The 26,659-nt window shown below is 38.4% G+C and overlaps 1 protein-coding gene across 3 annotated transcripts in view; it reads right to left on the bottom strand.

The window, feature by feature from the left end:
* The window catches only part of SLC38A9 (solute carrier family 38 member 9), a 47,731-nt gene that overhangs the window by 17,313 nt on the left and 3,759 nt on the right, over positions 1-26,659 (bottom strand). For 2 of the 3 annotated variants that reach the window (XM_085043560.1, XM_085043562.1), the window contains exons 2-11: positions 23,224-23,372; positions 15,162-15,294; positions 14,436-14,557; positions 14,229-14,292; positions 14,021-14,114; positions 12,880-13,050; positions 10,308-10,367; positions 7,981-8,178; positions 5,075-5,182; positions 2,919-3,025 (exon numbers count right to left, since the gene is read on the bottom strand). In XM_085043560.1, coding sequence (XP_084899686.1) covers positions 2,919-3,025; positions 5,075-5,182; positions 7,981-8,178; positions 10,308-10,367; positions 12,880-13,050; positions 14,021-14,114; positions 14,229-14,292; positions 14,436-14,557; positions 15,162-15,294; positions 23,224-23,327 — 1,161 coding nt within the window. In that variant the 5' untranslated portion in view covers positions 23,328-23,372. Of the gene's footprint in view, positions 1-2,918; positions 3,026-5,074; positions 5,183-7,980; positions 8,179-10,307; positions 10,368-12,879; positions 13,051-14,020; positions 14,115-14,228; positions 14,293-14,435; positions 14,558-15,161; positions 15,295-23,223; positions 23,373-24,357; positions 24,377-26,659 lie in introns of those variants that run through there. The other variant, XM_085043563.1, reaches the window with a different exon arrangement.

Raw genomic sequence — 26,659 nt, 5'->3', positions numbered from 1 at the left:
TGGAGAAGCCTGTATTGGTGCTTAGTAATGATTACCACATTTGAAGAACCTTTTGATCATCCCATTTCAGATTAGTCACTTCTCAAAAGAGATGCTGTCTCTGTAATATCTCAACAGGACTTTGATCTGTATCATAAAAACAGACTTCACCTGCTCATACATCGAGAGCAATTGATAATATTTAACTGGGTGAAAAAAAGTACTTCACCAGGATGGATGATGCTGTGCATAATTTTGGCCAGAAAGAGATATCAATGGTATGGCAAGCATCAATGGAAACTCACTCTTTACAGGGAATAAACAGTGTTTCAATACTGCAGAAAAAAAGTACCATTTACAGCTCCATGCCTTCTGCAGTTAACACCTGGACAAAAAACATCTCCCCACTCCCAGCCTTTCTCCCAGGTCCATCCACAAACAACTGTTAGGAGACAGCACTAACATATTCATGCCTGTGAATGATTGGGTTTGTGTAGCATCTGCACATTTGCTCAGGGAAACTGATCACAGACATGAATCAGGAAAAAAAACAAGCAACCAAAACCCACAACTAAACCCCTTTTTTTGACTGGATTACCCTTCCTATGAAATTCATTTCCTAACCATTTGACTGAGCACTGTATAAAAATTTACAGTGATAAATACAAGGAGGCAGCAGCAGTGGGAGAGGGGACCAGGAAGATTAGCTCTGAACCACTAAGACTAAGGACCTGCTCACACGGCTTGTCCAGGCTGTGCTGCTGACATTTGGCTTACTCTGGTGCTGTGCTCTTCTCTTCTCACACCCACACCACTGTACGGGAATAGCAGCCAGAAGAATCCTCCCCCATGTTTTAGCTTTGGGCTGTGATACATGCCTGTGACCAGAATGGAAGCTGCTATTGTTTTGAATTTCTGACTCCATAAAAGGAATGTTATTGTTTCTTTTTCCACCTCCCTAAAGATTTCTTCTATGACCACTAGTTTCAGCAAGTTTTGTTCAAGACTAAAATTGTGCTTTTCTAGCTTGCCAATTCTGTGCTTTTTCACAGAACTCTGATGGAAGTGAAATGGTAACAGGTCGATCAATAAAACAGTGAAGTTTTCATTGATGGAGTAACATCACTATTACCCCATCAGATAATGAGAGAAGAAAGCATCTTGTAAATAGATGGGGAAAAAACCCCATGACTTATGACAGAGACCCATACATATGTAAATCTCCCACTTAGTCCAGCAGCTTAGTGACATAATCACAGAACAGCTCTTCAAGAGCATAGATGCTTCATTAACATTTGCAAAGCACTTTTGAGACCTAGGTGAAAGGCTCCTGCACAGCTACAAACAGGGAAAGAATCTCCAGCCAAATAAAACTACAAGAACTACATAGAGATTTGATTTCCCATTAAAAATCTTTCCTGCCATACTTCAAGGAGTCCTTTGCAAGCAATTTGAACATTCTTCTGGAATGCAGAGTTCTGTCAAGAGTTTGAGATCCATGCTAGGGCTGACTTGGAAATTCAACTTAAGCTTCAGGGAGGGCATTAGAAAAGCTGATTCAAATGCAGGCAGCGGTTTCTTTCTCCTTCACACAGGAAAAGCAAGCTGGAGAACACTCCAGGTGTTGCTCTTTGCATCTGATTGCTTGCTCTGATGTAAATGGAGGGGGAAAATCCACAAGAAAACCTCGAAGAGGGAATAAGGGTATTAGGCCTCCTCTGCAGATAGACCTGATTGCTGGAGATCTAGCCTTTAGAATTTGAAAGCCACAGCTAAAGAGAAATCTTGCCCTTCTCCACGTGGTATGATTTTCTTAAGGAAATCCAGAAAATGCTTACTTAGCTTTCTTTGTCCAGACCTCCATCTGTTAAATTTTCAGAGAAGCCCATAAACCCCCCAGAAGCTTTCCCTCAGGAGAATTCATGACTCCTTTGCAGATATGCTCATCCACAAGCTAGTCTTGATTCACAGATACAAGGAAGTAACTATGCAGACTACTAAAGCATAAAGAGGTCTTGCATTGGTATGTAATCTGCGCTTCACCTTCAAATAATCAGATCAGATATATTTTATCTGATGTGTTGGACAGGCATCTGGCTCTCAGTGGACCTGACTGAGTAGTAGGACAAGATGACAACCAGAGGTTCCTTACCAGCTCAAGCATTCTGGGATTCTATGATTTTGTACCACTTTTTCACACAGCTAATATTTTAAAATCTTTGCATGTTATTGTAGGTACCTTTACAGCTAAGATTTTAATGAAGTTGAACAAGAATCCTTGGCAGTAGGGAGGAAAAAATAAAATAATCAAAATAATTACAGTAAAAATTTACTCTCAGACTCTTAACTGTGTATCATGTTTACTCCACTTAGTATTTTATAATGGGAAGATACTAAGAAAGAATGCAGTTCCATCTGGAGGAGCAGTACTTGAGTTTCTCAAGGGCAAAGCACCAGTCCAAAGACTACATTATCACAAAGGCTCTTAATCCAGGCTTCAACTTTAAAGATTTCTTAAATTGTGCCAAGTTTCTCTATGGACCTTGACTTGGATTGTGACACAAAACTATTGAAGCAACTCTGATAAAAGGTATTACCTAGACCCCAAAACTACTGTTCAGGACACAGTTAAAATCAGTACTGTACCAAACATTCTCCATAATTTTTCATTCTAAAATCAGTCAGTTTTCGCTGAGTCTTACAACATTGTCAGATCGTCTGCCCCTTGCATGCAATTTGGGCATTTGATACCAGCTTGATGTCAAGTAAGTCTGGGGCATTCCTCAGGGCTTTTACATGAATTAATTTGTAATGTGTCTGTTACTCCCTGATAGCTAGGAAAATAATGTGTAACTTTTTTCTTATCAAATCACAGGAAAAAAATTACTGCTGTCTGGCAATCTAGACACAAATGAGCACAGTCTGGTAAAGTTACTTACATTGTTTTCTTGATTCCTGTTATTCTGAAGAAGTGTGATTACACAATTGTGGATGAAGAAGGCAAGTGTTAGAACCCCTGTGAGCTGAGGGAACAGAATTCTAAACTCTAAAGGAAGAAAAAAAAGTGGTTTTAAGTTACTTCTTTGAAGCAAGCAATGCCAAAATGCAGATGACATATAGTCTCTAGAGGGTACTGGCAACCTCACGAACTCCACCTTGAAATGGGACAATCTATGTCATCTTTGACCAAAGCCAATGCAGATACTTAATCAGGAAGTACAAAATGCATGGAGACAGTAGTTAGTATAGAACACACTTTTCAGAAAGGCTTTTCTGATAGACTCCAACCATCAGTGATTACTAGGTTAATTTAAGATTCTCACATACTAGTTTTCTGCTTCTCAACAGTTCAACTGGAAGTAATTTGAAAAGTTGGAATTGACAGCAGTGAGGCTGCATACCTACTGGTTCCTGAAAAGGGAGATGGAGGGAAGGAATCTTTTGCTCTGTAAGCACTTCTAGTTATTAATAAGTCACTTATGCTATCACAAGAAAAATTACATCTATAGATATTTAAGAAGTTCTGCTTACAAGCCAGGGCATAAAGAAAGGGCAGAGCAACTACTTATCATGCTCCACTGCACGTATGGAAAATATTTCTTTTTTGTCTCCATGGGAATATCATTGTTCTTCTTATTTTAATACGCACAAGATGTTCACAAGATGGTGGTTCTGGAAGTGCTGCAAATGGTCTAGGAATTCACCACTGCATAACATCATTAAAGCACCACCTTAGCTGGTACTACCAAAGAATGTATTTACTCTTTAGAGCATTAACAGCAATTAGAGATCCCTAAGATAGCTCAGCTTCTGGAAAGCAACCAGCAGCAGTATAGCACAACATTCATCTGAGGTTCACAAACCCTTACAGAACAAACCATGCAAACATATTTAAAACAGACTTCTGTAAAGTGCTATGAAGTTAGGAAGATAAACACACCCCAGGCAACTAATGGAAGGCTTATCCAAGCTGAAAGAATATACCTTCCCTAGAGCTGAGTTCACTGTATCTTCAATACCTAATTAGCATGATGTGCCACTGATAGAATTCAGAGTGCAAGTGACTTCTGCACTTGTTTTCCACCCAGTACTTTAATCTCAATAATAAAAAACAAACTGACACTTTCAGAGTCTGTCATAGCTGTTATTTGTATGCATCAGCTACATGCTTTGTCTATCTCCTTGCAGTACTTGGAAATTTCACCAAAATAATCAAACTACTGGGTGCTCCGCTTCTCAGAGACATGTGGCACATGTGTCACTGAAACTCATTTTTCTCATTTGTTTCTAAGAACATAAGAAGTGATACTATTCAATAGTACAGGACACAGCTCCCTGGAGCTAACTGGTCATACAATTTTGCCTATTGTAAAGGATGGGGAAAAACCAGCTAAGACCTAGCCCTGGTTCTCTTGCTCCAGGCTTCTTAAAACAAGAAACTGATCTCTTTGGGCTATGTGTTCATGCAATACTAAATGCCACTTGTTTATGACTACAACATCTCACAGAGTAATTCGTAACAGAAGTTTGGAAAGAACAGCCACCAAACAACTTTCAAGAAAATAAAAACCTACTGTAAAGCTAATGGGTGTTTGAAAGAGGAGAGCTAAAATTATAGCCTAAAACTTGAGATAGACCAGGAAAAACAGGAACGATGTACTTGTAAATTATGGTGAATGAGCTTTTTCATTTAAGCAAGATAGTGTGGGGAGGAACTTAAAGCACCTTTAACAGCCTGTCGACTGTAATTTTTAAGTGCTGTTGAAACAGGCATGATCTGAAACTGGTACAACCAGAATTTAAAATAATATAGCTGAAACCAGACTATGGCAAGCTCTCTGTCACAAGATATATGTAGGATACTCCTCTGATAGGCACCTGTCTTCTTCCCCATTGTTGACACCATCTCTTAACTAGGGAACATCTTTGGGTAAGGGATTCCTTGTCCCTTTGTCGCAGGGGATCCTTCCTCTACATGCAACAGCAGACAGCCATTCCTCACTTTATGTCTCAGAAGTGTTAAAAGGTGAATGAGAAAAAAAAAATCTTAAACTCATCAAATATATGCTTCATTACTGCATTTTAACTATCTTACCTGGTACAAAAAAATCATTCTCTGTAAACCAGTTGAATTCTAAGTGTATTCCCAGATGAGCAGCCTTTACAGTAACCAGAAAAACTAAGTAGACAACTGAAACTGTACCTGGAAAAAAAATGAGAGCCAAACAAATACCATGATGTAGTAGATTGTATTTATGCAGCATTTTATTTCTGCTCCATCCAACTAATTACTAGTAGTCCAAACAGTTATGGTTGGTATTCATTCCTAGTGGCAGGCTAAGTCTAAACTTTTTCTTTACTTCTCTTACAGGTCAGAGAGAAAAAATAATGCACATACACACAATGTAAACTTTCAGCAAATTTAATATTTTCCATGTGCTGGTGACAGTGGTGGAAGTACCCTGTAATCCCCGTTGCTGGGCAGGTAAGAAGGTCTTTAGGCACTAACAAAGCAGTTCCAGCTTCTGCTGCCAGGATTTCAATACAAGCTAAGACAATGTTAAACACAGTACTCCAGCTATTACAATATTCATCTAATCACTGACTTTTGGAACCACAAAGCTCAATGAAATGTGAAATTACTGCACTTGTGAACTTTACACTGGGAGCTAGAACTTGATAATGACATTTCAATGCTACTGATTAAAACCTTGTGTTAATTGTAACTTTAGATAACCTTTATTATAGTACTAGATGTGCATTCCATCTCATTGGTTCAGAGGCATTCAGCAATACTCTGCACAGTCAAAGGACAATAAATAAGATCACAGATGGGTATAAATGCCTTGCTGTGTACACATGTGGGATGAAGGGTGTATGGTCTTGGCCCAGGCCATTTGAAAGAGAAAAGGGCAGACGAGTAACTACCTAGAAATTGAAGGAAACTGAGCAACAGTACCTAAGGCTATTGCAATGCACCTCCTGGCCAAACTGCTGCTATCAACCAGAAAATAGGATGTAAGTAAGCAAAGACAAAACCCCAGCATTTTTACAGTTTAGAATACAGGTTCAAAAAAGGCATAATTTCATTCTACCAGTATCTGCAAATTTAAAAAACAAACTGAAGAAATTATCATTTGATTACACAGAGCACAGTCAACAAATTAGGAAAATAAAAGGTTCTGTACTTGAAAATCAGCTAAAATATTCTGTAGTTTCCTAATGACTTTTGTTTCCATGGGTATCAAGATAAGTAAAACTTCTATACTGAGATAAATTTCAGCATCTCAAAATTGTCTCAATTTTTTCTCGTCCTATAAACTGCAAGGTTTACAAAATTTAAGGCAATTTTGAACAGCTACTGAATTACATAATCTATTGAAGCAGTGAGTAATTAATATTCAGGTTTTTTAATTTCCAATCTACCCACATAAAACCTACACTTTTTGCACATCCAAAAAAAAAAAAAAAAAGCAACATCAAGTACCCAAATTCCTGTATGGTAGTTACATTTAGTGGCTTCAGCAAGAGTAGATCCAAGCTCCGATAAAGTGTCACTATGGAAGAGAGGACAAACTAGACCTTCAAATCCATGTCCTCTACTTCCTTTACAACACATCTCCAACTTTTTCAACCGCTGATCCCCATCTTTTCCCTTTGTTTTCATTGTGGGCTTCAGTGCTATCCCTCAGACCTCTTCTACTCCCTGAACTGTAACCAACTCCATCCATCAAGCATGTGCTTGACTCACTCTACCAACTCCACCCACCTTGGCTTTCTGTCTCAAGTCATGGAAACAAAAAGTCACAATTGCTGCCTCCCCAGCACAGAAGAGTCCACAACATTGGAACTTGGGACAAAGAACAGCAGCAGAAGGTCATACTGACTGACTAATGTTGTGATTAATTAACTGCTGGTTTGAAATGTTTACCAGAGGAGGAAGGGTATGCCCAACTATACCAAGGTAGTATGTATCAAATGCTGCACAGTAGTATGTATATCACCATTTCAGAAAATCTGTTGCAGATGTAATGGAATCTGTTTCACAGGATTACCAAGCGAGCAAAAGGAAGAAAAATTAACTCCCTATTAACTGTAAGAGTCAAGCAAAGCAGCACAGAAAGCCTGCAGTGTTAATAAACCAACCAACAACCCATTTTAAGGCACCATATTGGCTGCCAGCAAAATACTGGAAGAGTGGCTGGAAAGCTGCCCAGTGGAAAAGGACCTGGGGGTGTTGGTCAACAGCAGCTGAACATGGGCTGACAATATGCTAATAGGTGGCCAAGAAGGCTAATGGCATCCTGGCCTGAATCAGCAATGGTGTGACCAGCAGGACTAGGGCAGGGATTGTCCCCCTGCACTCAGCACTGCTGAGGCTGCCTCTGTCAGTAAGTGAATACTGACATGAATACATAAATACTGTCAGTATTGGGCCCCTCAAGACAAGAAAGATATATACTGAGAGGCTGGAAAATGGCTGAGAAAAGAAAATGGAGCTAGTGAAGGGTCAAGAGCTCAAGTTCTATGAGGAGCCATTAAGGCAGCTGGGGGTGTTTGGCCTTGAGAAAAGGAGGCTCTGGGATTACCTTATCACTTTCTACCACTGCCTGAAAGGAGGCTGTGGCCACGTGAGGGTTGGCCTCTTCTCCCAGACAAACAGTGACAGGATGAGAGGACATGCCTTCAAGCTGTGCCAAGGGAGGTTCAGATTAGGAAAACTTTCCTCTCAGAAAGCATTGTCAGGCATTGGAACACACTACCCAGAGAAATGGTCAAACCACCATCCCTAGATATATTTTAAAGACCATGTGGCTGTAGCACTTATGGACATAGTTAGTAGTAGACTTGACTGTGTTGGGTTAATGGTTGGACTCAATGACCTCACAGGACTTTTCCAAACTAAAAGATATTACGATTCCTCTCACTGGAGTAGCTTCCACTGTCTTCTATACACTTTAGTCACAATGAACTAATGCTTTAATAGTATTTATTACCTACCTAGAACATTAAACTTTGCAAAGAAGGATGGAGACTTCAGATTCAGCAGGGGCAGAAGAACTGCAATCAGGTAAAATGGTACTGTATGTGACTTGTCCCACCATTCCTCGAAGAGTTCAAAACTTGTTCTGTTGCCAGAAGAGAACATTACACTCCTATTCTCTGGTGGGTGACCACTAGCAGCACTTGGACAAATGACTGGAAGAAAGGAAAAGAAAAATATCCTCAGGTGAAAAGGGTTTTACTTGTACAGTATGTTCACAGCCAAGATCCTATAATTTCTGATGTGTTTTACCTACTGAGGATTACTCAAATGCGATGTTCAACATCTCAGTTCCTAACTTCAATTTGTTTTTTAATCATGAATTCATTGCTAAAATTCCAGTGCTAGGGCACCTTGCACTCTAACCTGACAGCGCTACAGCTCTTCCAACTGAGCACAACAAAAATGATAATCTGAAGCCCAAGTTGTGACACAGGATCATCCTTCAAGGTCACAAACCTATATCAAGGTCTGTTCAGTGCTTACATGCACCTGCTGGAATCAAGTCATAGCGATACTGCCCTGCATCTGGCTGCATATTTGGCATCCTAATCTGTCCCTGCACACTTCAGTAAAATCCTATCAACCAAGATGCAAATGGATCTCTGTACAGAAGAGACTGAATTACTGTAATTTGCTCTATAAACAAACAAACAAAGGATGGCAAGAAAGCTACTGTAATGACTGGCAGGTCTAAAACTCATGTACTGAACCAAAACACTCTTGTCATCTTTGTGCCATGACAGGGGCAAGTACATCACTGCCAGACACAATAAATTTAGGATGTGCTCCAGCAACACTGCTAAGAGAGTATGTCACACTTCTCTTACATGGAGGTTGATCAATGACAGCACCTGAACAAGTGACTGGAACAAAAGCAATCAAAAAGACACCCTGAGAAACACATGTTTATGTCCATTTCAGAACACATGCCTATGAAGCTCTGAGTTGAAATGTACACCTTTCTTATTGTTCTCATGTCTTATTTTAAATCTTGGCACCCCAGAGTACTCGACAGCCACCAGCTCACGCTGGCTGCATACCCCTTGTGTCATAAAGGCAAAGGGGTAAAAAGCTTTCTGACAAATTTCTTGCTTAAAAGAGGATTGTTTCACAAACCTTGAAAATGCTCTTGTTCTTACTGATCTCCTTGGTAGCCCTGAATGTTCTGTAAAGAGTCACTTGAACATCTGGCTGCCCTTAATTTTGTGTAGCAGCTGCTTTAAATCTTCTAGTCAGTGGAGGATAGTGTGGAATATTGTCTACTTTGCCTTCAAGTTACAGCCCCTGCTGTGTAAGAATGGGAGAGAACAGCAGAAGCAGGAGAGGACACAAATTGATGCCTTGCTGGTAAGGACTGTTAGAGCAGCAAGATTCAACACTTGCTCAAATGCAAAGCAACCGGTTTTCAGAATTATTTCTCAACTCCTTTGCCTGACTCCAACATCTGCTCTCCAGAAACACAGCCGCAGCTAGTGTTACACACAGCTGCCCAGCTGGTGCTAATATGTTGCTCCATTCCTTATGCACCCAGGACAGAGAACACTTTCTGCTTCCTGAGAAAGCTGTACGGAGTCAGTCACTATTAGAGGCAGAAAGATTCAGGGATTGACAATGCCTGACCTGCTCCTGGTCTTCATTCTACATTATTCTGCCTACTTAAGAACTCTCAACAGATCTATGTCCATACTTTACTGCAGCTTCTTCCCTCAGTTGTGCAAATGCCAGACTCTTCAAAAAGCACAGGCAGTGTGAGGCTCAAGTATCTTGACACTTGTTTTTTTTTGCACTCAGCACATTAAAGTTGTTCTTACATAAGGTTTTTAAAAATAATCTTGCTGCAGAACTGGTGAGTAGCAAAGCCGCCCCAGTCAAGATTTTAAACAGTTAACAGAACTAAGGCGCCTCAAATTCAGGGTGTGAAAGTTAAAATTCCTTAAGGCAATTCCTCATTGTGCAACCACTGTTAAGAAGTTAACATTCAGGCTTTTAAGCAGGATGTATCTAGGCATACACATGATTGTAACTTGCTTTTTAATACTTATTCCCACCTCCACTTTCTTTACTTACTTTTTTCTTCCCCAATTAATAAGATCTCCCAGTGTGTGATTATTTGTGGAAGTACAAATCCCAGACAGAAAACTACAGGTTTTTACGAAACATACAGTTACAACTTACGAGATATAGTTTATAACTGGGATATGGTTAGGCATGGAAACATGATGATTTTGCCTTTAAAACTCCACCCCAAAACTAGAAAGACAATATTATAAGTGCTTCTTACCTTTGTTACTTCCATTGGTGCCAGGAACAATATCTGTTACATTAATATCATGAACAAAGTCTGAAAAGAAGAAAATCTCACTATCAATGTCCCAAACCTGCTATAACGCTTTCATCTGTTGACTAAAATGAAATAAGAAAATATTTTGGAAAATGACATCAGAGGCACAATACAGCAGCTTGCACTCCCCCCAGACCCAAGTGGATATTTTTAAACTATTGTAGAAGTGTTTTAAAGTAGCTCCACACTGTATTAATTCCTTCTCAGAAGCCCTGCCCATTTATGAAATTCCCAAGACTCCCCAGTCCCAGGATTCCTGTTCCACAAGCACACCTTCACTTCTCCTAACTCATCAGTCAGTAGTGTTGAACAGTAGGCCAGTGAGGAGATGCATCTTAAATCCAGCCTCTTTTGGTAAATTAAAAAAGGATATGCAAACGTACTCCTAGTCCAGATGGTATTATACAGAAAAAGCTTCCCCTACTAATTTTCTAATATTTTCTTTTTCAAAAGAGGCTCTGTGGGATGATTTTTCCATGTTTCCACAGGAAATTCTGGAAAAAGGTTTAAGCCTCACTGTCTACAGGCATCTCTAGTAGTATTTTACTTCCAATACTCTCCTGTGCTACTTTACTGCTATACCACACCAGTTATTTCCAAGTTTCTGCAACCTCATCTTTATTGGTGAGGTATTGGATAGCAATTTCATAATATTTATGTATATATACACACAGAAAATGCTCCATCAGCTTGGAAACTGAATTAGTGTGTCACTGGTTAAATTTTGCTGCTGCTGTGTGTGGGTGTGTTATGCCCACAGCAAATCAACTGGGGCAGTTGGCCTCAGATTGTTTAAATGCAATTAAAAGCAGCTTGTTTTTCATAAAGAAAGCAAAAAGTCTTGTGAGCAGAAAACTGTTTTTTCTTTCTTTATTTTGATTTATGACACCCTGAATCACAAGTAAGTTTCTCATACTTACTTCTACTAGCTCAGTGTATACAACAATCAGAAGATTTAACTAAAATCACTGATCACCTCCTCACTTCACCCCTATTTTGTGTTCCTAATTAAAAAAAAGTAGCTAGTGTGAAGCCATCAAAATTAATAGCTCTTACAGAATTAAAGCACTTCCAAATTTGTTATTGATGTCAACTTCTGTTTCTTCTGTATTTAAAGTAATGTTTAGGACTAGCAATTACACTTGTAATTTTTTTCCCCCATAAAACAGAAACAGAACAAGATACCATGTTAAAGAAAAGACATGATATTGTGTTCAGCTAACAAGTCCTGCATTCTTTGTGTACTACAGATTTCTAGACCATCCTCCCTCAGGAAAGTCAATTTATTCCCACTTAAATTGTATGTGCAGACGTTTTAAAAAGTCATCTGGATGTATTAGAATCAAATGTAGTAGCCTGCTTAGAATACTTAGAAACACATGGCTGGAAGATGCCATTGAGTCAAACCTACATACTATTACACATTTTATTACCTAGTAATTAAGTATGAAAGTTAGGACAAGAATTCAATGATTGTTACCTCAGAGGAAACACCTTAAATAAGAACTTCAAACAAATAAAAGTAAGTGATAAAATAACATGCCAGTCCCATGGAAAAGCAGAAGGTTTTTTCTGGAAAAGAAACTCTTTTCACCATTTTGAATTTTGCTTATTAGAACTGGCATAATTTTGTTTAGAATAATTTAGGATTAAAGTGTTAATCTTATAAAAAAAAACCCAAAGTCTAAAATAAAATGGCTGTAACAACATATAAATTAGGTCAGCTATAAAATACATCAGTCATTAACCAATATAGTAAAGTATGTCCTTCAGGGATAGTGAGAACTCTAATTAAAACATCATTGAAGAGGTTTAAGTGTCTCTGCTGTTATTTGCCTCAGAGATTTGCTAACTACCTTCAAAACAGAATCTTAAATCTTAGTCGATCTATTCAAAGCTATGAGTCAGGTTTCTTTCAATTCCATCATCCATTCCCACAATTCTACGTTGATTGTATGCACAAATGCTTGTGTTCCTGTGCACGTAGAAGGCTATGAATAACCAACGTGGTTTTTTTTGTTTTCAATGCCACACTAAGAATCATTCTTATTGTGATACTGTTCATTTTTTCCTCATGGACACTTGCAAAAACTTCCCATATGGCAATACTTTAAGTGTTTGTTAAAATCTGTAGTTAAACTATATACTCTTTCTTCATTATCCTGAATCATTTCAACAGTCCAACCTGATACATGGCTGTTGAAATAGACACACCCCTGAAAACAAAGGGAGAGTGAAAATAGAGTGGAAACAAGCAATCAAGCAACCAGGTTTAGGTTGTTCAAACTATACCAAGAAAACCACTTTGAGAAAGAAATTGAAAAAGTGGCTTTGAAAACACACAGGACTTACCCATACCACCACACATACACACAGTTATTTATTCTCAATTCATTTTTCATGCAGAGTAGCAGGAAAAGATTACGTAAAATGGACAATCCTTTTTCAGTATAAAGCAGTCTTGATCTTTCCACAGGATTGCTGTAAAAGTTAACCAAAAATGTATACTTACTGTATATAAATTTCCCTGTGTTGAACAGAAAGTTGGACATAAGTACCCAATAAACAACCATGGCTCCAACAAGTGATACCATAGAAAATAAGAGGCTTGACCATTGACCAAAGGATCCAAAGTAATACTTGCAAACATCTGGGAATTCCCAGCTTGAGGTATCTGTTAAAGCTGAAAAGATACAACAAATAGAAACATATCTAAACAAAATGTTACATTAGAGTCAGCAGAACTATTAATGACAGAATGTGGGATTTTTTAAATATTCTGACACACATTCCCAGTGCTTTCAAGAACTAAGAAGATTGCACATAACTTTAAGAAATACCACACATAAAGTGAAGAAGACAACTGAAGAAGCCTAGAGACTTTTACTGTGGCCATACTACTACTTTTGACTGCTTTTAGAAGCATTGAAATTAGACATAGCAAAAATGCCACCATGCATTTCCAGCTAAAGCCTTTTGCAGGATTTATAGCAAAGTAGGCCACACCATGAACTATTTTTCAACAGTACACAGAAAAGAGTTGTCACACGCTAAAGGTCTTAATGGCCTTTATTTGAGCAAGTGAGAGGTTAGTTAATGCACAAACGCACCAACCAAACAAGAGCTGCAAGACAAGTTTAGACCAATAAATGTACATTCTAATTAGAGCCTCTGTCAGTGACTACTTCAGTCGCTGACTGTCCCTAAATTGCTTTCAACACAGAATATACACAAATATTACAGTAATACAAGCACATAACACAAGGGGATACAGCTATAGCCCATGCTGTTCCACTGTGCAAATTGATCAGATGCGTAGAGAACTGGACAGTGCTTATGGAGAAAAGATGCCTAACTCCTCAGGTCCCCAAAAACTCAGTAAGTGAACATCTGAAACCCTGCTCGCCAAGAGTTTGTGTTTGTCTATAATACTAAAGTACCAAGCAACTGAAGCAATATTTAATAAGGGAAGACATTCATTTAGCATACAGAGCTTAGACACAGACTACAAAAATAGAGAGATATTCAAATGAAAAGCTTTTATTTGCAGGTCAGGTCTAAGATATAGTAAAGAACCATACAAACAATCTATTACATATTGGTACTTCACACTTAATGGAAATATTTGCATTATGAAGCTTTGGATTTCTTACGTATCATTTGCCGTGATTTCACAACTCTGTAACAGCAATAAAGAGTCAAAATGCCCATCAGTAAGATGAGAATAATTCCAGAAGTGAAGCCTGCCTGTTAAGAGGGAGAAATACAGTTCATTTTATTTATGAATATACTACAAAAAACATGAAGAATAAGCAATGTTGCCAAAAACATTTTCATATGTATACATTTTTCATAGTTTACCTGTTTTATTCCCCATGGGATACTTAATATGGATGTACCCATCATGGTATTCCATATCATAAATCTAGGAAGAAAAAATCCAGTGAATATTTTAAGAACTACTCTTGCTCAATATTGTCTTCTTAGTTAACAATACTTATGTATACAATATAGAACATCCAATAATAATGCATTTTGTGGCTAGTATATGGCAGGTGTTTAACATACATTGTCACTAGACTGGAGTTTTTACCATAGCCATCTGTGCAACTGTCAACTTTAAAAGCAGTTCCTAATGGACTGTACACATAGATCTCATCAGGAGCTGGGAGTACATGATCAGGAGCAATCTAACAAATGGAAAAAAAACAAGACTTATTAGTAACATCAAAATAACTAATTGTCCCAAATACAGCAAGTCAACTATTGTAAATCATGAAATGTTTCCAAGAAATTACATTAAAAAAGAAAAATAAAAGAAAAAAAGGTTGTACTATGCTAATTCTCTTCCCAGGGGAAAACACCCCAACAAACTGTTGATAGAATTTTTAGCTAGATCGCAGAAAAATGTGGTTTTCTTCTGCAAAATGTCTGTAAACACACTACGAACACATCATGCTAGCTCAATAGTTCCATCACTGCAGTTGACCACTGCTTAAATCTTATAGATGGGAGAAATGAGATCATACATCTGGGCAGCCTTGATCACTGTTATAAAATTCACGCTGTTTGTATGTTTTCTTTTAATGGTGAATGCATTGCACAAGAAGTAAATCACAACCCGTGATAAAACAAAACCTTTCTAAGGCACTCGGCTACAAGATGCTTAATTCAAAGCTAGCTGCAGAGCAATTCTCTCCCAAGGTTTATTTCTGCTGCTTATATAAATCCAGGCTGTGTATGACCCAACATACCAGAGACCACCCAGTTAATGAGGCCCTGTCTTTGCCTTACCAATGCCCTGTCTGCAGGGGATGTGAGCCTGCTGTAGTAATGAATCCTCTTATTCATTGCTGAAGCTTCATCAGTGACTCTTTGCGTGTCATCATTCACACTGACTATGTTTGTAGGCTCCACATGAAATGGTCTAAAGGAAGGGAAAAAAAGGAAACCCCTTAAAACCACAGAACACAAGATCTAACACACAACTCAGAGAACAGCTCACCAAGACTCATGATGGTTTTGTCATTCACTGACACAAACCAAATGCAAAAATATCAATCAATGCCATGAGGGAAGTTGCCTCCATGAAAGAATCATGATTTTATATAATCCATATTAAAATGGCCTCCAGCCCAAATTCTGCAGAACAACCTAACATCAAAATTCAGACCTAATATCCAGCTGTTAGTTTTCAACAATGAATCACAGTGGAAATACATGTTAATAAGCTTGGGCAAGCCTATTAGTGCTTATAACCGATGTTGCCAGAACTAGTGACGAGGAACAGAGGTAGAAACAGAAAGCATGAGAATGCAGAAGCAAAAACCAGAGAAAGAGAAATGAGCAGTAGCGGTGAGGACCACCTATGAAAAGATTAGGAACTACTAATCTAGCTGAAAACGCTATATGGAATTGTGTTTAGTGCAGAAGGAACCAAGCCCAAGTAAGTCCATGCAGTCATACTATTCTTAAGCCAAGGCAATGGGGACTGGACTTGTCCCCCTTCCCTCTTCCCCACCTGAGTTAGACCGCAGGCATGGTCATGGATGTCAAAAGAGAAAGTGGACACACCACACACCGCTTGTTTTCTCTGCGGAGCTACAGAGGAGGTACAGAGCAAGCACAGTGAAAGCTGCTCCTAAAGTTACAATACAACATAAATCCAGCTTCATGCAAGCGGCACTACCAGACAAAAGTGTCTGAATCAAGACATTGCTGAGATTTGTTTTTTTCTAACTGAAGTATAATTTACTTCCATATAGACATATCATGCTCATGCTTAAAAACAATATTCACTCCTACCACTGAGAGGCCAATTTCTCAAACAAGACAGAGGACACTTGTGACCTCTAAGCCTATATACACTGAGGTTTTTTTGCCTTTCAGCAGTGCTTTTAATTTTTAAAACTACCTCGACAGCTTTCTGATCTTCCCCTTCCAGGCTGATGTTTAAATCACTCAGAAACCCATAGAATCTACTTCTGTCACAACATGTTTCCAACTACTAAGAACAGAAACCAGGTCAGCAATAAAGCCATGCCATTTATTCTGCTATATGAGCAAAATCTATTTGAAGTGAATGGGATTTTAATACCCATTTCTGTTTCAGACTACAAAGGAACTTAAGCAACCGCTCCTGCCCCACCTCTCAATACCATCCATAAAAAAGTCCCCATTCTCTTTCCCAATGAATCATTAACTATTTGTACCATGACACCACCTTTTATCTGTAAGGAAGATAAGGAATACAGTTCTGAAGTTCTTTGCTCTATCTTTGGAAAAGATGGAGGTAGGTTCCTTTTCCTGGGTGCTTAAGGAGAGACAGCAGGTGGGAGTATCTATGAAACTAAGAAAACCTGACTCAAAGTAAGTGGAAAATAGAGGACACAAACTTCCATTTCACAAATACATTCTATCCTTCATCTCAAACTTAATTAACTCCTACATGTTCCTTCATCGTGGAAAAAATTGCCTTAGATTTGTTGTTTCCTACTTACTGAAATGAACACTTTTACATCTTTAAAACATTCTCAATTGACTCTTCTTCCTATGATTACGACATGATGGGGAAATATGTGTTTTGGGTGTGGTCTTCTGTAGGGTTACTATAAATAATTTAGAAAGATATCTCAATTTAACAAGAATAAATTTTAAGCAAAAGCTTTACTACTCAAAACACAGGCACAGGACTAACTACTTCCACATGTAGGTAATGTACAAAAATATTCATGGACTGTCAGCTCCAAAGGATGTCCCTTGCTTTAGCTTAAAATGTATTAGGCTGAGCCAATCATTGGACACAGCTAAAAATATTTCATTAGAAGACCTGTAAAATAAAGACAGGAGTTATGAAAACAGGAAGAGCAATTTGTATAAATGCCTCCCCACCCCCAGTCAGTTCTCTGGATTTTTTTTTTCTGATCACTGACACACGTTATATTTAGAACATGTAAAAGTATGTCTTTTGTTAATTATACAGCAGCTGCATAGTGTGAAGACCTTCTCCATTTAATATTATTAATACATCTCCATAAAGTTCCAAGACAACTGTGGAAAGGTTACATTTTGCTTCAAAGTGAGTAGATCTGTGACTAAGATTTCCTTCATAATGGTGTTCAACAACTGCTGACATGGATGTCAAATAAAATTCTTTGGGAGTGCAAGACAGCAAGATTATTTTTTAATACAGTTCAGGTGAAAGCCATGGATGGTTTTAAAATCAAAATAACAGAAAACATGAATACAACATCGTATTTTATGGGAAAAGCAGCGTTGTTAGTAAATGATCAAACATAAAGAAAATAAATTATGCGTAGCAAAAACCTATCTGTAGGTAAGAAATTGTTTAAAAAAATACATTCCATTTTCTTCAGTATTATGAACAGAGTCTGGATTAAACATGCATTTTATGCACAAAGCAAAAGGATATGATCCAGAATCTAATCTATGGGTGAGGAAAAAATATTAAAATTAAACAATCCCAAAGAAATTCTGTATACATATCACTCTTGCTTCCTGACTAGAGGAGTGCATACGTTTATTGCTGCCAGTATTCAGGCTACTTCCCCTCTTGATCCCTGCTACTGTTTAGAATGTGCATCTGTTGAATATGAAAATTATGTAAAGCAGCAGTTAATTTTATTTATTCCAGGGTACCACTGCACCACTAGCCCTGCTGAGCAAGTGAGCACTAAGACAGATTGATCACCCATCAGTTTTATGTTTCTTGCCGATCTCTTTGAAAACATCAGTCTGACTTGGAAGCTGTGCGAGCAGACTGGGAGGTAAACTTGCTTCCTGATCTCTACTAGCAGGGAGTAGCACTCTGTTTAGGATCACACTCAAGGTGTTGCCCCCAGCAATACCCACATCAAAGACTGGTTGTAGGCCATATTCAAACGGGAGTCTGAAAAGCTCTCTCAGACACTCAAAGAATTTCTCAAAGACTGAGGTTTTCGAAGCCCAAAGCCGGCAGGATATAATCTGGGATATATTTTAAAAAACTCTGTTTAGGGACCCTATGTCTAGCAGGTAAGCTAGACATAGGTCTGTACATGCAAGTATTAGCAGCTACAACACATTTCTATTAAAAAAATCTGATTTATACAGGCAATGATATAATACCTTTAATGTGGAAAAATGATTATGAAGAATACTGGACAAGGGGAGAGATTACATGACTGAAGGGTGTGACTATGATGTGAAACAGTGCAGACCATTTCCCTGCACCAAGATAAATTATAATGTCCCTTGAATTTCATCCACACTAAAAGACACAATTACTATTTCATTAGCTAGCCTGAAAAACAATGCTTTTACCAGGGCAAACACACCAGTAAAACAGAGCTGTTTTTCTTAGCATTGTGAGCATGGACAACTTGCAGGATGTCATGCAGGACATCCACATCTTGCATACATTACACCCCATACGTGTATCTCAGAAACCATTCCCAGAAAACCTGCAGCTACACTCACCTTTTCTTACACAAAAGGATGTTAACACTAATTCTCTAGAGCTGGTCCAGGAAAAGAAAGAAGATTGTTTCTGTCCAAACCTCCTCACGGTTTGAACTTCAGTAGCAATTTTTGCAAGCAAACAAATGAAAAGATGCTCATGATTAAGGCTGTTCCCAAATATTGTGATAAGCAAAGTTCAAGTGTTGGATTTGGAAGGCTACAGGGAATAGCATAATAAGAACACTGGCCAACTACTTAAAATTTTGCATAAGGGTGCTACATTCATCTTCTGGATATTTTCAGCAATGTACTACATTTTGCAGAGCAATGAAGTAGCAAGACTAATACACAGATCAAGAAGTTTTAAACTAAATAATACTGCTTTTCAAATACCTTTGCTGAAGTATTCTTAAATATCAAACAACTGGCTCTCGAGATCTGATCAAAAACATAGTAGAGCATTGAGCTGTTATAGTATAACAGAATTTTTTGTACCACTATGTCTTTTGACTCTATATGACTGTATTAATGACTTGACATTAGACAAGCTTTTAATTTTTAAACAAATACAAAAAAACTTCTTTATATGAGGCTTTACAATTTCTTTACTCCAAAGAGAATACAAGGAGCCACTTCAGATTACTGCGTAGATTTCTTTGACACCCCACATTTACTTCTCACGGATGGGATAGGATTGTTACATGGAAATAAAGCCAGTAAACTCCTATAGCTTCATTGTCTTACTGAGTTCCCAAATTATTATACTAATGCTCAATATGGCACAGGACAAACTAAGGAGCAAAACTGATCCACTGTATTGGAAATTAAGGTAAGTGGAAGAAGTAATAAGATGACTATACTCATAGGTTGGTATTTCATAATTGGCAACTGCTTATCTGGATAGGAACACTAGGAACTGGAACAAGCTCCCCAGGGAACTCGCCACGGTCACACGCCTGTCAAAGTTCAAGAACCATTTGGACAACAATCTCAGGCACATGATCTGATTCTTGGGGTTGTCCTCTGCAGGGCAAGGTGTTCGATTTGAGGATCCTTGTGGGTCTCTTCCAACTCAGGATCCTCTACAATTACAGGTATTAATGTGCTTCTCTTAAGGAAACCTGTATCAAAGAATTCCACGAGTGACTTTGTTTTTACCTTCTAAGCTGCCTGAATTCACAGAAGAATTGTGAACAGTATGCTTACAGTTATTCTGTAAGATCTTCATTCTCTTGGCAGTACACTTTACATAATTTTTTTCTGTATTGATATCACCATTATAGTGATTACAGAATGATCATACAAGTTTCTTAAAATGCTGGATGGAGAACTAAAATAACCTTTCAAAGCATAGTGTCACTGCTTGGACATTTTAACAAATTAAGAATCACAAGATTTACCACACCACATTTCAACCACTGCTCCCTCTGCCAAAGGCAAAAGCTATTTTACTTGTCCCTTACCAACAACTACGAAGATTTTTTATTAAGGTTACATTTCTTTCCAATTAAGAAAACACCGTATTAGGAATTCACAAAAATGTTAGTAACAAAGAAAAACAGAGAAAGCAAGCAATGGTGTAAAATGATCACACTGGTATGGAGTAGCAAATACCTAAGGTATGCAGAAAGGATTCAGGTGGCTGACCATTGCCTACCTATTCTAAGTTAAAAGAACTTTGAAAACAAAGGGAAAGAACCACTTTTGCATGAAAAAGGCTTCTCTGACTGCCATCTACAGACACTGTTTAATTTATAGGTGTTTAATTTCACTTACTGATGCCTCCTACATTCTGGGAACCTGTGGGACTTCAAAAAGAATAGGAAAAAAGGCGGAAGGCTTGATCTCCCATTAGCAGGAGGCATTGTCAAGTTTTTCATATGCAGAATAACAAACACAAAACATCAGCTGCTTCTTTGAAGGTTCAGGTATTTCTTCAAACAAATGCAGTATCTGTTGACAATGAACAAATTCAAAGAGCAGTCCGAAAAAACCAAGAAACTCCCTCTTTTGCATACAATAATCATCAATAAGCCACTGCAGCAATGATTTTCTAGTTTTTCAAGGGACCTACAAAATGGGAAAAACACACTGAATACGTGTGAGTAATTCTGGTAACTGCATAGAACAATAACATCCTCTTTAAAAGGATTAAAAGTGCCTTTATGGTTCCCCCAAATTAGCAAAACAATACTAGACAAAGTAATTTACCACTCTAAAACCCAAGTAACTTATTGTTCTTATGTAAACACTGAAAAGCATGCCTTTCAAAAATCCCAAATCCTCCAAGCTGTTAAGAAAACCAAATAACTATGCAAATGCCTCAAATCTCAAACAACTCAAACAAAAGAACAGAACAGCACTAAGAGAGACAAACAGTAATTACAGCAAATCACACAAAACACTTGAAGAGCTATCTCAATCAAAGCAAAGTGACCAAGCACCCACTGGGGTCCAGTTTCTGAGTTGCAAGCTGAAAAAAGGAACACAAGTAAGCAGAAAAAAACCACATTGTATTGTCCTACTGCATTTGCACTGTTTGATACTTTCAAGCACAATAATCCTCCTTCTCAGGAGCTGCTATTTCCTAAATATTTCCTTAATGAAGAAGCCCTTCAAACTGCCACTGCCCTTCAAACTGCTCTGACCTTAACTGACACAGATCCCAAAGGCCTGCTCTTATTTCTTCTTTTAAAGTGTGGGAGCTGCCTGTTCTAACACAGAAATGGAGTCCTAACTTGTTTGTCCCCTCTATGATTTCCAGGCCTTTCTGATATCCCCTCATGCCCTTCATCTTTGTGCCTCTGCACACTTTGAAGGCAAAAAACCTAGGTCGTAGAAAATGGGAGAATGAACTCAAGAGAGTAGCAATATGGACATTAAGACAGATCTGCAGAGCTGGAAGCCATGAATGTGGGCACACAATTCAAGTACATGCTTCCACTTCTAGGAAGGGAACCAAATACCATAGGCTACGACCGGTTATGAAGTTGAGTCTCCAGACTGGAGAAATCACAGGGAAAAAAAAAAACAAACAATCACACAATACGGAAACAATACCTAACCTCACTTAGAAAAGTGAGTCTTGGCATTTTGGTATTTAAAAAAACCTCTCTCCTTGCTACTGCATCACCACAACACCTGAAACCCACTGGTCCTCAAACAGAACACGTGTCGTCCAGAACAAGTTGCTCCTGAAAATCATACAAATTAGCAGTCCTCTGATGAGACAAGGGCCATGAGGGGCTCCGATACTCCACAAAAAGAGCAAGATTTCATTTAGCACAGTACTCTACTGTTTCCTAGCCTTTATATACACAGTTCTGTATGCTTCTACACCTGTGCTCCCTTTGTTTCCCTGCATTCACTCAGACTCTTGTCCTCCTTCCTTTGCTTGCAGAGAAGAGAATGTGAGTAGGCTCTCATAGTTTTCCAAAGCAGTAGGCTGAGATAGCACCAAAGCACTATTCTCAGGAACTCTTTTTGGCTGAAGTGGGCTCTAACAACAGGATTTTTGTATGCAACAGTGCCATCTTCAGTTCTTTCAGGAAAACTGTTTTACTGAAATAGGATACTGGATGTAAGGAGAAAAGGAGGCCCATAAATAGGTCCAAGAGGTGCCACGATGCTATTCCTTCCTTTAAAAATGCCAAGCTGATACCTTGAGCTAGTATTAGAAGGGCAGTTCCCACTCTGATCTCAGTTTTCATTCCATAACCAGCCCACAAAAATCTTAACTGCAGCCGAGGAAGTCTCCCACTCCAACTCCCTTTGTGGACACGTTTAACTCTTAAGAAAACATGTAAAATAACAATTCAGCTAGAGGTATTATTGAAGGCACAGCAGTAACGCTGCACTGATGAATTTTTCATATTTGCTCAATCTCAGAAAGCACTAAGCTTTTTTTCTTAAAAGGCAGTAAAGGTCACTCAGCTCACTTAGTACTAGCAAATAATGTACTTTTCCAGCATCACCTGCAGAATGCATACAGCACCATCTGATAGCCATTTATCTACAACATCTGGCAACCTTTCTTGTACAGTCTCAACATTTCAGTTTGTTCTAAATAAAATCATGCTCCAGCAGTATACAGACATGATATCGTGTGTTTGAAGAGCACTTTAAAAGCCATATGATGAGTTCTTAATGAGGAACTCCTCTGAAACGATGGCAGTAGAAAAGTCTTACCCTTATAAACAAAACACAGTAAGAACATCTGTTCACCCAGTGATTGGAAATAAAATATTATCATATAGCGACAAAGTAGGAACTGATTGTACAAAGATCCTGGTTTCCAAATGTTAATCTTCTGTCTTAGTAAGATTCTGTTGTCAAAAGCAAAGATTAAATAATTCTTTGCTACATAGTAATTCTGTAAGTTCATCTTTCCTCATACCTTTTGCACTTATAGTCTTCTGGGTTAAACTGTATATTCATGATTCCATAATTGCTTTCATCACCCCCCACAGGAACCAAGATAGGTTTGGTATCCTCTTCCATATTTGCTCAATATATCTTCTTTTAGATTCTGTCAGTTACACCAGCCTAAGAAAAAAAAAGAAAAAAAAAGAAATTAGTCAACTGCAGTTAAGCAAAACTGTGTCCCTGCTATGAGTTTAACACTGAGTCCCACAGCTTCAGAAGTTCCTGGGGTGAAAAGAACCAGTAAATACCTTCAACATGCTACTAGAGAATTATCATTCCATAATCCAAAGATCATGAGGCATGTGTGGTGGGAACAGCATTTTTTTTAAAACACACTATCCAGCACACAATCTCTTTTAGCACCACAACAAGGCAGTATGAATTAAATATAAATTTCTAAAGAAGCTGTATTTCTAATGTGTAATGGTACAGCTGAGAACAATCTATCAGTTATAAAGCATACTCTTTCACTAAATTACTTCAAACTTTGCAGCAGACACATATGCAGTTCATTCCAGCTCCTGTACATTTCCCATAATAAGAATCAGATTATTGCAGTCTACTGTGTCCAGGGTTTTTAAATTAAAGGCAATAAATGGTTTAATAATGCATTAATAATAAGTATTATATGCATTTAGACCACTCCTGGCCAAACAGTGGAGAGCAGATTGCTTTTAAGGTAATGGATATCTACTTAAATTGAATTACAGGCCTCACATGGAACTTTCTGTGGTCTTGTATGCAGCTGAACAAACATAATGGCTTTAACAGCTCTTATCCCTGCTATCTCCTGAAGAATTCCTCAGCCAGGACTCCTTCAAACAAAAATGGCAGAAGCCAGGACACCTTCAAACAACAATGGTAAAAGTACCTGCTCCTTCATAATTTCAGAATGCTTTAAAATGTTAGGCTGACAGAAAGACAAATGACAACCAGAGCTGGCAAAAGAGAAGGAAAGGTAGCAATGGAGGTTTGAAACCTGGGGTGGCAAAGGAAGAAGATAAGATAGAGAGAATAAGGTGTATATCACCCTTCTGCATCCTTGTGGAAATACTCCGTAAAGGCCCAATCCCAGAAACCACACCAACCCAAGTTAAGCACTGACATGGTTCTATCTCTTCCTAGTGCATACTGTCAATCCTCTTCCATTAGCTCATCCTGGCAATACCTCTGGCAAAAAAAAAAAAAAAAAGAAAGAAAAGAAAAAAGAAAAACAAACAAACAAAAAACAACCAAACAAACAAACAAACAAAAAAACCCCAAACAAACCAAAGACTCTGAAGGAGAGGATGAAAAACGAGTGAAAAAGGAAGGAAGATTATCAGTTTTCAAGCACATCTACTCTCCGGGGTTGGAAAAATTGCTGAAGGAAGCATACGAAAACTCTGACAGATGATGTGGCAGGACTGCAGAAGCATTAAGACTGGCTCAACCTGCCAAGGAAGTGCTTTTTCGAAGACACACACAGGTAATGGCTCTGTGCTCTCAAGGGGAGTGGATCGCTAAAGGACCCAATTTATGGAAGCTGTACCACAAGCTCAAGTCCTGGTCTGACCGCTCAATGGCATTTGTGTGATCCCATACTGAACTTTACAGGGAAGACTGACACAGATGAAAATTAACCATTATTTCTTCTGCTTTAAACCCAAATTAGTGTTGAGCTTGGGGCTTACTATCTGCACACTTGCATGCCTGTGCAAGGGAGGAGATGGTGCCGTAGAAGCCACTTCATCTTGCAGTGCTGACAGATTCCCCCTAGTTTCAACATCCATGAAAAGAGATTTGAACAGTTACTAAATTTAAAGTTTAAGGTTTGGGTTTAAAGGCATGATTATATCTTGGTCCCTTTGGCTCTTTGAGAGGATAAAATAAGCAATCAGCGGTAATAATCAAGGGAATCTTAAGAGACTGATTTCCACTGTCTGACAACATTCTCCTACACTTAATTTTTTGTGTTACACTCTCTAAAGCTTTATTCCTCTACCTTTTCCAGATCCTTTCCAAGGGATCCTCTTATCACCCTTACAGCTCTCTCTCTTTTGTCACTCTAGCCTTCTATAAACCATCAGTTTTGATTCTTTACTCTGAAGTCCTTCTCTTCCACAATACTGCTTCTGGTTCTTTGGCCCCAGCTAAACATGCTCTCATCCTTCTCAGCTCCTCTGGTGATGCTTAACAAGTGGACTTGTGCTCCTCATGTCCTTTCTACTTTTTGTCTCTCCTACACACTGTCAAAATTGCCTTCCCAACCCATCTTTACTAAGCACTACTTACAAAGACATATCTTAGCTCACAGTAGTATTTTTACTTCCTTTCATGTGACACACTCTTCCTCGCCAAACTCCGTTTACAGCTCCCCTTTTGCACACTTCTTTTCCATTGGCTCCTCTTATTTTTCTACAGCTCTAGGGTTTCGCGTTTCTCCCTACTGATACCCTGCACCCTTCCAGTTAAAATTTACCCTGGTGCACACCAGCTTCCTGCAACAGCTAAATACTCCTGAAACAAAAACACAGGCCCCAGAGATTTCACACACTGCTGCAAACACACACAGAGTCTTCTGCCATTCCCATTAAAATATGGCATTAACTTCTTTTAGACTTTCCACTCTTCCTCAACTGAACACCCTGTATTCTTGTTATGAACAGACAAACCTAGGTCTCAAACATGATCCCCCTCTCGTTCTGCATCTTGCATCTCTCAAGAATTTAAATCACACTTCAGATCTAGCCATAAAAATACAGATGAAAATTTAAATTCCCAATGCCTGAATTGAAAATTGAAATGAATTCAAATCCCAAATATTCAGAAATATTTTTAGCCAGTATCTTCCATAAGATGGCAGTACTGGCACCCCCTCCCTTACACAGGCCATGGTTTGTGACACAGATTAGGAAGGTATCAAATGCATATCCCTTCCTTAAAACCTGTTAATACTTATTTGTGCTTTATGAGTCAACCCGACAAATACTGACAACACTGATCACCAGTTTGATTTTTTTCTGTACTATTGCTATAAATAAAGAACCCAGATTATGTAGTATTCCACGAAGAAAAATAATCCTTCTAAAATATATCACACACTAAGTTTGGGGCTTTTGGAGCTGTTGCTTACTGACTCTTTAGGGTCACTTAGAAGCTGAATCAGCAAAGACAGCTTATTTTTTAAGTACTTATTGTTGATAACAATGAAGTTTATGACCAGCAAGCTTGTGACCAGCAAACTGGCTACTCTACAAACAGATGCAGCTATCACACATGTAAAGGCTGCAGCTGGAGCCAGTACAATTTAAAGGACAACTGTAAGCAGAAGTGCAAAATTAAGAAGAATTAACCTGGTTAATCACTCCTTCATCTACCATCTACATCTTTTGATTGGACTGCAGTCACAATAAACATTTTCAATA

Source organism: Lichenostomus cassidix, chromosome Z (genome assembly GCF_008360975.1).
Source record: "Lichenostomus cassidix isolate B80296 chromosome Z, HeHo_3.0, whole genome shotgun sequence".
Classification (NCBI taxonomy): Eukaryota; Metazoa; Chordata; class Aves; order Passeriformes; family Meliphagidae; genus Lichenostomus; species Lichenostomus cassidix.
Note: the sequence above shows the minus strand (reverse complement) of the source record. Positions and strands in the feature narration are given on the sequence as shown.